This window comes from Myxocyprinus asiaticus, chromosome 28, assembly GCF_019703515.2.
Source record: "Myxocyprinus asiaticus isolate MX2 ecotype Aquarium Trade chromosome 28, UBuf_Myxa_2, whole genome shotgun sequence".
NCBI lineage: Eukaryota > Metazoa > Chordata > Actinopteri > Cypriniformes > Catostomidae > Myxocyprinus > Myxocyprinus asiaticus.
The window spans coordinates 31,451,139-31,462,870 of record NC_059371.1 but is presented as its reverse complement, the minus strand read 5'-3'; the positions used below and the strand labels follow the sequence as shown (position 1 = coordinate 31,462,870).

At 38.6% G+C, this 11,732-nt stretch overlaps 1 protein-coding gene across 1 annotated transcript in view; it reads left to right on the top strand.

The window, feature by feature from the left end:
- The first annotated feature begins 1,092 nt into the window (after window positions 1-1,092).
- LOC127418662 (integrin alpha-5-like) overlaps window positions 1,093-11,732 on the top strand; it is a 71,960-nt gene continuing 61,320 nt past the window's right edge. Inside the window, exon 1 of the mRNA XM_051659338.1 lies at window positions 1,093-1,493. Within this exon, the coding sequence (XP_051515298.1) occupies window positions 1,294-1,493 (200 nt within the window). The 5' untranslated portion in view covers window positions 1,093-1,293. The remainder of the gene's footprint in view (window positions 1,494-11,732) is intronic.

Here is an 11,732-nt window from a genome sequence, read left to right as displayed (position 1 = left end):
TGCTCGTGCAGGTTAAAATCGATGCCTGTTGTCATAGCAACCATGGTATGTTCTGTTTCCGTTTGTCCTACGAAGGTCATCTCTTTTAAACGCAGCTAACTCAAAGTTGAGGACGCTCTGTAAACCGCTGCCTACAAAGGATGAGTCCAACCTAGCAGACAGCTTCACTTTCACTTCCACATTCTTCTTCTTTTGTTTTTTGGAGATTCGAATTCTTTGTGCATATCGCCACCTACTGGTCGGGCTGGTCAGAGGTGGAGATTTATAGTGAAAAAGGACTTAAATATTGATCTGTTTCTCACCCACACCTATCATATCGCTTCAGAAAATATGGATGAAACCACTGGAGGCATATTGATTACTTTTATGCTGCCTTTATGTGCTTGTTGGAGCTTCAAAGTTCTGGTCACCATTCATTTGCATTGTATGGACCTGCAGAGCTGAGATATTCTATCGTTTGTGTTCTGCAGAAGAAAGAAATTCATCCACATCTGGGATAGCAAGAGGGAGAAAGTAAATGATGAGAGGTAAACTATTTTGGGTAAACTGTCCCTTTAACTCGAAGCTGAGAAGGTAGAGGTTTAAGGGCAATACGTTTGGAGATCGTATTTGGAGGATAACAATAATTGAAAACAGCTCTTTCATTGTTTAAAGGTTTAAACAATGTTTAATCTTTCATTCAGCTATCTATGACCAATATGCAAAAAGTCCTTCGAGTGGACAGATAAACTGTTCGACAGGTTTATGTCTGGTTCGCGTCTCCAAATTGCGCATCCTATTTAAAAGCTCAAAAAGCATTGTTCATAACATTAAGGGCATCAACTTTAAAAGCAAATAGTTATTTTTATGTACAGGCCTAATAGTGCAATACTTGTCTTTCTGTATGTGCGTTGCGTTGATTATTTCTAACTGTGCGCAGCAAGCTAAATTAATCAATATTCAACCCAAGAAGTATCTATCTAGCTTACTTTTCAGGATATTTCCCCACTTGGTGAATTGTGCTCTTAGCTCCACCTCTACGAGAGTTTGTCATGAGTGGAAGAACTGAACTCCCTCCTCCTAATACCCCTTCAATTAGGCTGGAGGGAGGACGTAGAGTGGAATCGGGGAAGATAGACAAACGGTAACGGAGCGCTTGGAAAAATACGGATCAAACTGGTACATTTCACTCAGGCATGAGAATAGCGTGAGGCGGCATCTGCAGAGTACGATCTCAGGTGGATTCCGACCTAGTGACCCGCTTTTGTTTGAAAAGAAGTTTCTTTAAATAGGTGCATTTTGATATCGATTATTATGGGTTCCAAAAGGCACCGTTCAAAGACTGCAGCGGCTGTACACAACTCGCGCTGCTCTCCAATAGGACTTTCACTACTGATGCTTCTTCTACCTTTGTCTGTTGCCTTCAACTTGGATGTGGAGAATCCTACGGTGTATAACGGACCCAATGGAAGTTATTTCGGGTATTCGGTGGACTTTTACATGGTTGAGTCAAGGTAAGTTGTTGTTTTAGCGCACATATTGCAACATGTAAAGGTTTGGAGACGCAATACATACAAAGTCCAACTCAATTACAAAGATCTGCTTAACAGGCGCACGCATCATTTCTCCACGTATAGTTGGTACATTGACAAAGACGTGTTTTAACAGCATAAGTGAGAAATTGTAACTGAAGTTTCTTTAAAATAACGGTGATCTGGAGGAAAAGTTGCCACCTGTGCTGGTGATTGGTCACACTGTTAGTGACACCTTTTTGGTCATTGTAGTTGAGCTGAGCTACTCTTGCAGAATAATGCCACAGTATAAAAGATCAGTGTTATTTCAATACAAATAGAGACATGTTTATTTACAAAGATGAGGGAACGTCTTGTTTAGCCCTTATTCTAACATACAAACCTTTGTATGGTAATTTCATTCATTGATTGCATTTCAACTCTTCCCTTCTCACAGGCTCACTACTGATAATGTATTGAAGTGTTCAATAGCTCATGTTTTTTTCACACTCAAATCAGGGGGCAATGAAACCATTCCCCCAACTGTTGCTTACAATTCCTACCCAAAGTGTTCACTGCCATTTAGATCAAAGCATATTGGCACAGTTGGGAAGCGACTGTCCTAAAAGTGTGGTTTAGTGTTTATATAGTCATAGTGTGAGCCTGAAGTGTGTGTGCATGTGTGTTTGTATGTATGCAAACACCTGATGACACTCATCCTCCTGTCAGTGGCAATTCTGGTGGCTTTACATACAGTATATAGTACATGAGTGAATGTGCCGGTGATGTCATGAGGTACATTTATTCTCTCCTCTGGGAGAATAAAGATTGCCCCCATACTTATCCTTGACTGCACGTGTTATGATCACTTAAAGCCATTGCACAGTCTATATAATCTAGCAGGAGAATCTCCAACTCCAAAAAGATGACCTTTGCTAGATTACGAATAACCTTTTTGAGTTGGACCCCGATAAGTAGAATGGTAGAGGTCTCTGATCGGTTGCCAGTTCTTAATTGCAGATATCCATATCCAATTCATTTTTAACTGAGCTATTTTCTTATGATGTAAATGAGTCAACCAGTCAAATGTTTGGACACACAGTACTCATTCTTTATAATTATTGTTTTCCACACTTTACAATAATAGTAAACTCAGCAAAATTTTGAAATGGCACAAATGGAAGTATGAGAATTATGTTGTGACCAAAAATATATATATTTTAACTTCTTCAAAGTGGCTGCCCTTTGCTTAGTTTACAGCTTTGCAAACTCTGGGCATTGACTTAAAGGGATAGTTCACCCAAAAATGAAAATTATCTCATCATTTACTCACCCTCATGCCATCCCAGATGTGTATGACTTTCTATCTTCTGCTGAACACAAATGAAGATTTTTAGAAGAAGATTTCAACTCTGTAGGTCCATGCAATGCAAGTGAATGTGTAACAAAAGTTTAAAGCTCCAAAAAGCACATAAAAGCAGCATAAAAGTAATCCATAAAATTTCAGTGGTTAAATCCATGTCTTCAGAAACGATGTGAGTGTGGAGGAGAAACAGATCATTTAAATTCTTTTTTTCTTATATAAATTGTCCTCCCTGCCCAGTAGGTGGCAATGTGAATGAAAAATACAACTAGCCAAAAACAAAAGAAGAATGTGGAAATGGAGATTTATAGTAAAAAGGACATAAATATTGATCTGTTTCTCATCTACACTTATCATATCTCTTCTGAAGACATGGATTAAACCACTGGAGTTGTATGGATTACTTTTATGCTGCCTTTATGTGCTTTTTGGAGCTTCAGAATTTTGGTTCTCATTCACTTGCTTTGTAAGGACCTACAGAGCTAAAAGATTCTTCTAAAAATCTTTGTGTTAGAAAGAAAGTCATACACGTCTGGTATGGCCTGAGGGTGAGTAAATGATGAGAGAATTTTCATCTTTTGGTGAACTATCCCTTTAACCAAATTCATGAGGCGCCACCTGAGATGCTTCTTTTAAATAGGATTTAAGGAGTTTCAATGAATGCTGTGTGCTTTTGAGTTTTTCCTTCACTATCTGGTCCAACTCCTCCATTTAAAAAAAAATGTTTTGTAAAGAAGTTCCCAATTAATATATGTCCACAAAACAAATTTCAAACATTTATGAATGCATAAGACTTTAGATCAAAAGGGTTTTAAGATAATGAAACACAAATTCAGTCAAGTGTGTCCATACATTTTAAAGGTAGAATATGTACCTTAAATATTAATAGCTATCTATTATTGGCACAGATCAGAATGGAAATTGTTTGTTGAATGGAGCACCAATGTAATCTAACTGTGATTGCAATTCGAGCCTGCCAGACCACATGATCACTTTCCACCAATAGATATAATCTCTGTGGCCATCGGAGGTGATAAATCTTAGGGGAAATCAACTTTGAGTGATGTCATTCATTCACAATGCTGATCTTTTGGGTTTCCCTGCCCTCTGGCTGTATTACTGTGTCTGTTTTTATGTGGCAGACAGCTGCATGGCACTGTTCAGTGGTATGATTGCAGTAATCATTAACTCTCACATGCCTTGACTAGAACATGCCACAATCAGCCATGCGTCTGGCTGTGCACAGCTGTAGAGGGGCCTTTGTCAGAGTGGGCTTCTGGTTTCAATTGGAACGTTATTTTCAGTGACTCTTGTCCACCTGTACTTTTTCTTTTTTTATTGGTCTTTTACTTCTTTACTCTTTTAGAGTCAGGCAAGCATCACTTAATATTGCTCATACTTGGGCTTAGGGGTTTGTTAAAGTCCTTAAATCTTAAGTATTAAGCTTTGGCATGTAACTCGTCCTGCAACATTTAAAATGCGGTCAGTAATGATACCTTAAATCATGCAGTTTATTGAGGAGAGGAGTGCTATTAATTTAAGTGATCGAACTTACAATTTTCACATGACAGATGATAAAATAGGACAAAATGACCAAAGAATTACACTAAAGGAAGGACCTGAGCCATATCTTGGGATCTGAGTATTGTAGACCCTTGGGCCAGTAAGTAACCATCCAGAACACTCTAGCATTATAGCGGTAAGTTTTGTTTGGGCAAGCATCCCTCAATTTCTGTTAAGAAAATGTAAAAATCTAGTTGCTTTTACACTTTTGTTGTCGTAGTCTGCATTTCTCTTTGGAAAATCACAATGTTGCTCTGGGTGTCTGTCTGGCAAAGATGAAATTCAGATGCAGTGGATGATTTAGCGTATGACGCATAGCTGAATGAGTCAGAGGAGTGTGTGTGCATGCCCTTGTGTGTGAGCTCACCTATAAGCGTGTGTTTCTCCATTCTGGGTCTCCGATGATGTAATTCCACATGGTGTTTAAACCCCTCACCCAGTATACCTCCTCTACTCTAGACCGTACCCCCCCTTTTCGCAGTGCCTTGGTCTAATTTGCTTCTTATGAGCTGTGAAGTCACACCACAAGGCAGCTCTCTCGACGATGACTTCATTTGAACTTTTCACTCCTTGTGGAGGAGGATGGACAGGGAGAGATGGGCCTGAAAATGTAGGCTGAGTAAGAGGGTGAAGGAATGTTCAATATCTGGAGCTTTTCTTTCCAAGCACTCTATAGAATCTGTATTTCTTAGTTTTCTGTCACTGTACGTGATGCAATACAGTTACATGCCAAGTAGCTCAAAGGAAAAGAGCCATTCTAGGATCAACTGTAATTTTTTCCCCTATTATTTTAGCAGATTTAAGAAATCAGTGGTTTGATTGCAAGCTTTTCTGTGAAAGTTTGTTTATTCAGTTGTAGGAACACCTGTAAGCTAGAACAAACTTGTATGAAGAGCGAATTCATGAATAGGTGGTTATGAGCAGGCCCAGACCAAAACATTTTTTCTACATATTCTGTGCTTTTTAAATTTGTATGAAAATCTGCAGAACTTGGAATGCGCCAGTATGATTATTATTTATAACAACATCTGTCAATACCAAGACCGATAGTTTGGTGGTTCTTTTTTTAATGTCTTGTTTGAAATCACTTGTTTCAGAGTAACTGGTCTCACAGTTACAAACAAAACACTGAAACAAAAAGCACGTTATTACATTCTTAACTCTCATTAACTGATTTTTGAATGATGAAGCTATCACTTTTTAGCTGAAGCAGCCTGTGCTTTAGCCTTAACAAACACATCATAATTCTTGCTGTGATGAGTTGTTTTAATGGTTTTTCCATCTTGTGAAATGATAGCAGCGCAAATCTTACAAACTGCAACTCTGCTGTCATTGTCACCCAATTCAAAGGAATTTCACACAAGAGAAATTGTTTTCTTCTTCTAGCAGCTACTCATAAATGTGATCATTTCCATTTTTACAGTTGATAACAGCCTGGTGTTCCCTTCTACTCAAGCACACAACCATGGCGTTATCTTTTATGCTCATTTGACGCAGACATTGAGAGTATTTTAAAAACTTTTTAAACTTTATCATCTAGAAACATTGCCAGACTCAGGCCCTTCCTCTCGTTGCCTGATGCAGAAAGGCTTATTCATGACTTCACTACTTCTAGGATTGTTTTACCTGGAGAATCTATTAAAAAGTGACAGTACATTCAGAATTCGGGTGCTTTTTTTTTCTCACCTACAGTATATACCACCACATCAACACATTACTTCTATGCTCTCTCTTATTTTAACATACTAAGCAGTGCATGGGACAGCTCCAGTACCTCTGTGATCTTGTTACACCTTACACACCTTCTCACTTTCTCCATTCTGCTGGCTCCTTTACTCTCCAGAGGTTTTTTCCTTTACTGCCCCAAGGTTATGGAGTGCTCTGACTCTTGTTATTAAAAATGCTCTCATGTTGAACTGCTTTAAGAACTTTTAAAAACGAATCTTTTTAAAATAGCTTATATTGTTTCAAATTGACTCCAGCTTACTCAGCTGTGTATCTAGTTACTCAACTGCTTATTTGTCTTATTTTTGTAATTGCTGTTTTATCATATATATACTTTATCTTTTTTTAAAGTTTTTACATGTAACAGTGTACCGTGATAAAACGCTACCACACTGGTTTTTGTCACACTGCATTGCGCATGTAGCTTCCCTGAATCTGTTCACTTTGAGGCAGGTGCTGTGGGAGAATATGAGAAAAACCCATTACAAATAAAATGTATTATTATTATTTTCTTTTACACACAGCATGTGTAGATAATTGCCTTTGTCAGCCGAAACCGATATCTGTCATCTCTATGCAGAATGCATGTAAACATATGTTAAACAGAGCTGGGAGTACTACATTCTTGTTAGTAGCTGAAAGCATAATTCAATTAGCCGAAATGTTTGATAAAGGAACAAGCAAGGGTCAGGAGATGTGTAGAACTTTGCGAAAGAAGTCAACTTTCGGGCCACAGATTCAGTTTGGGCTTGGTTATGAGTACCGGATCTTTTTTTGTTTTCATGTTGTAGTTGTACTCAGCCATAGTAGGATGGAAAAGGCTCTACCACACTTTAGTCGAACAGCATCAACCTGCTGTCTGAAGACTTTCTGTTCTATCTTTCAAAATGAAGTATCTGGTGTGAAGTATAAACTCTCTGTCCTGCCTGTTCTCTCTCAATCTCTCACACACTCTATTTCTTTCTTACATCTGTATACACACTCCCTAGTCTGGCTCCACAGGAGCATGTATTGTCTGAGGAGAGGGGGGCCTGTCAGCTCTATATATGAAGGAGAAATGTATGGCCATTGAACATGGAGAGAAGAACAGCACAGTGTCCGTAGGGGCCTCCTTGGGATGGCCTGGCATACAACCGTAATTTGTCTTGAAGAACTGAGGTTGGTTCTTGAAAGTCTCACGTCTTCAACTGAGCAGAATTGAAATATCTTCTAGTCAGTTATTGCAACAAGCATCCAAACATTTTGCCATCGCCTTCTTGTCAGAGTTTACATGCACTTTAAACTTTTTCAGTCAGAGTAAATAATTAGTCTTTAACATGTCATGTACACTATTTAGTCCGATTGAAGTCCGATTAGTCTGATTTTTGCGAAGTTGGACTAACAGACCTCGATAATGCAAAGTTGATCGCCTTTGTCCAGCATGTATAAACATTAATCCGACCACAATTGGCCTTCGACATTGTGCATAATCCGAAAGACAGAGGTGATGTGCTACCAAGTGTATTTTACCAAACTGACAAAAAACCCTGCTGTAGCTTGATTATAACTGCACATGTGAACATACTTGCTGAAGGTAAAACCACATTTCTTTGTCTCTGTCTTCATTACCTTTGGATAAGGAGATGATCCTTTGTGCTGTGAAAGGGCAAAGGTCAGGTCTGGACATAGAGCTTAATGTCAGAAATGAAATATCTTATATTTTAAATGTTTAGATTTTAGAAACAATGGAAACAGAACACCAGTATTTTTGGTGCTGCTGGGATTTGCTTGGCTCCACATAAGTGTTGTTTTCAGAAAATAATGTGTTAATATGCATAAATTCCTTTTATGTTTATGATGTTCGAAAGACTGTTTTTGCTGTTTGATGATTGTTGGCGACTGTTTGAAGCTTGCGGTTGAATCGGAGGAGCGGGACTGTCTGCAGTATTGGCCAAAAGCAACAAATTTACAACCACAATGTGACCAGTCCTGGCAGGAATATTATTGTATAAAGATTCTAATTTTCTCACCTGCCCCTGTATATTTTATTACCCAAAGATTCTCAGAGTTGAGGTTTACCAAGTTGCCTTGGCTATCAAACCTGCAGAAACTCTTCTGATCATGTACCATGATCTTGTACCGTGTGTTTGCAGGAAATGGTACATTTAAATTACATCATAGATGGTTTGGCCCTGACATAGTGTACAGTAGGTCATCTTCAGCTTTGGTCATCACTCTCATGAAGTTTACCCTCTCTAACAGGGTCATTGCTAGATTCGTTTGCCATTGCTAAATACAGATATGTTTTCCCTTTCAACCTCTTAAGCACTACCAGGATGGATTCCATTTGTAGTTGATCATTTCTACTCTTCCTCCATGGATTAGGCTGTCTGTTGTCCGTCGTCTTGCGTCCAGCTGGAGATGGGTGTGTGTATGTTGGCTGCCAAGCTATTCTTCACCAAGGTTCTCCCTGCGACGACTGGTGTTTTCCATGGAGCCGGTACAGTAGAGGCCTTTGTGCAATGGTAGAAAAGGTTTGCTGTGTTCAGTAGCAAAACTTTTCCATGTGACTTGAATCTGTATTTATTTATTCATGTTTTTGGCTCATTCACTTCTTGATAAAACCTCACTGAGCTCTTTTGGCTCCAAGACATGGCACCAGTGGTGCTGTCTATCAGGTTGGTCTGTGGTAAAATTAGAGTCCGCTACGTTACAGGTTAATGGGTACAACTGATTGGGGGACTATGGGTTAGGTTGTCTTTACCGTTGATGAGTTGTCTGCTTTTTATGGCCTGGTTGGACCTGGCAGGCTTGTATAAAAGGCTCTTGTGTGTGATGGAAAAAAAGGCATGTGTTCGATCATGGTAGAACAAATAGCCCAGTCAGCTTTGCAGACATTTACCCTTTAGGCTCCATAATGGCCTTGGATTGATGCATAGAGTAGAGAAGATCTCTATTGTTCACCCTTGTCCTGATGGACACTTTGGGTAGATCATTATCTCTTGATCTGTTCTGTTCTGGTGGATCAGGTTTGAAAGGCCCCTGCTGGGCAAGCAACGACAATGAAAGTCAAGTCAGCCTTCATTTAGATGGTCTGTTTATTGCCTGCAGGATTAAAAACAATGGATGTGAGGCATAGCATGTAAAGATGAGCGATTGATGCTAATTGTTTGCCCCCTGATGGCCCCTCTTACTACGCTTTTCAAGTGCAAAGGAGACTCCATGCTGAGAAAGCTCTCTGAGATATCAACGGCTTGCAACTTGCTTTGGGATGTTAACTGGTCTTGGTGAATGTGTGAATTATAGCTCTTTGGGGGCTGGGGTTGCAATTTGGTATCAGGAGATTTAAGGGATACAACCACATTCTGTGTTTATGTCAATGTCGTGGGGCGCTTTAAAGTGTTGTCTCAGCACTTACGAAAATGTGGCATACAGTTGAATGACATGGCTTGGTTTTGCCTGCTGAGTACACTGTCTGGATGCATATTCCAGAGTATTTTTCCAGTTATCGTTTCTCCTGAAAGAAGTGATATTTGCTCTTTAAGCCTAATTAATACAATGAAAAAGGTAAAAAAAAATAAAAATAAAACAAATCTCCAGAATGAGCTTAAGCACTCTAAATGAACGAAGTCTATGTATATACTATGTGCAACATTATTTAAAAATTAATTTTTTAATGGAAAAAAATAAATACATTAAAAAATGTAAGTCCAAGCTACACCCACGATTAGTTTTAACAAATTATCAGTGCTCTTTAACTAGTCAAGTTCTCAAAGGTCAAGACTTCAAGGGATGTGTGCGAACAGGAGAAATATCACCAAACAAACACCCTAGCGGAACAAAAACGTCAGTGCATTTCATCATACTTTTTTAGGCCATCTAAATGAAGCCTGTTCGCTCAATAAGTATAAATTAGCACTTATAATGCCTTAGCATAAATTTGACACATTACAAGTCTTTAGATTTGAATGGCTACTAAGATATACCAAATTGTCTGATGGTGAGCGAAATATTTTTTGTTTTGCAAGTACTTATTTGTCTTTGTAAACACCCAATACAATAGTGGTATTTAATTTTCATGCAGTGTGTTTGGAGCATAAATGGCTGTTAAACACTTCTCAGGGGCAGCTCGGAGATTTCAGCTTGAGAGTCACGACGGGAGTATCCCAGCATTAATGGGAAGCTTGATATAACTAACCCGAAAAAACAGGAAGAACTCAAAGGTCTGTCAAAATAAAAGTCCAGCTAACATGAAAGCTCTATTCAAATGGATGCATGAAATTGAAGACAGAAAAAATATAACTACTGTATAAAAATGTAATATTCAAAAAGTAGCAATAATAATCATAACAATTATGTAATATTAAATGATTGTATTTTTATTATTATTATCTGTAAGCAATATCACAAACACAAGCAGCCTTGTGCCACAGGTAATCAGATTTTTTTTTCATTAATGTTTTCATTAATACTGTGAAGCTCTGTTGTGCAGCATTTAATTTTGCCAAAAAAAAAAAAGGTTTTTATTTGTTGGTTTATAGAATCTATTTAGTATCGATACTGAGGTACCAGGGCTGGTATCGTACCGAAGCCCAAATTTTGGTATCGGAGCAACCCTAGTCTCCTGCTCAGTGTGCCTTACTCAAATTTTGTCATCAGCTAAGTAGCGCGGACTGTCTGTGTGCAGACTAGTAGACGCGTGTCGTCGGCATTGTTCTAAAAGAGGATCACTAAATGGTCTTAGTGTGCATGCGTCAAACGTGTCCATATAGGCTTGGGGTCAAAAGAGTATACTTTGAAAGACTGTGTGCAAGATGGAACGGCACATGGAAAAATTAAGTATACCTTAAACTTTAGACTGTATTCCGAAATACTAACAGAAAACTAAGTGCACCTTTAGAACTACATTGAGTGCATTAGTGATGAAAATAAAGAGACATCAAACTTTGGTAACATCAAGAGTTAACATCAAAATATGTACTTTTTTTTAGAATGTTACGATCTTATGTTTCCACTTTAACTTTCCTCTGGTTAGTTTGTTCATTAACTGGCATAGCGAATAATACGGTGCTCGTCTGCTCTTTATGAGTCAAGCTAAATACTCTAGATCTGGCTGACCCCTCAGCACCTGGTTTAGTTGATTTGGACTCCCCTTATGGTGGAAATATCCTCTGGGAGGAAATGTTTTTGTGGTGACTTTAAAATGTGCCTGTGTAAAATGGGGTGGGGGTGTTTATCAGATCAACAGTCGAGGGCATGTGTGCGGTTTTAACGGCTATTCCAAGCCGGCAGAACTTTGCAGCAGGCATTGTCTAGAATTTTTTTTTACAAGGCCATGACGTTGTACTGTTGGAACTGTGGATGATTGTGACATATTTTTGCATTCAAACAGGCAGCCCCACATTTAGCAAAGGATGCTATTTTACCCAGTTTCAGGGAAGCTATGCGCACAATGCAGTGTGACGATTAGGCCTACCAGTGTGGTAACATTTTATCACACTACACTATTACTTGTTAGAAAAAAGCTAAACTAAATTGAAAATATCTGTATTACTATCTTGCTACTGAAAGTAGTAGTTAGTTGTTAGTAGTGTCACTACTTTCAATTAGTT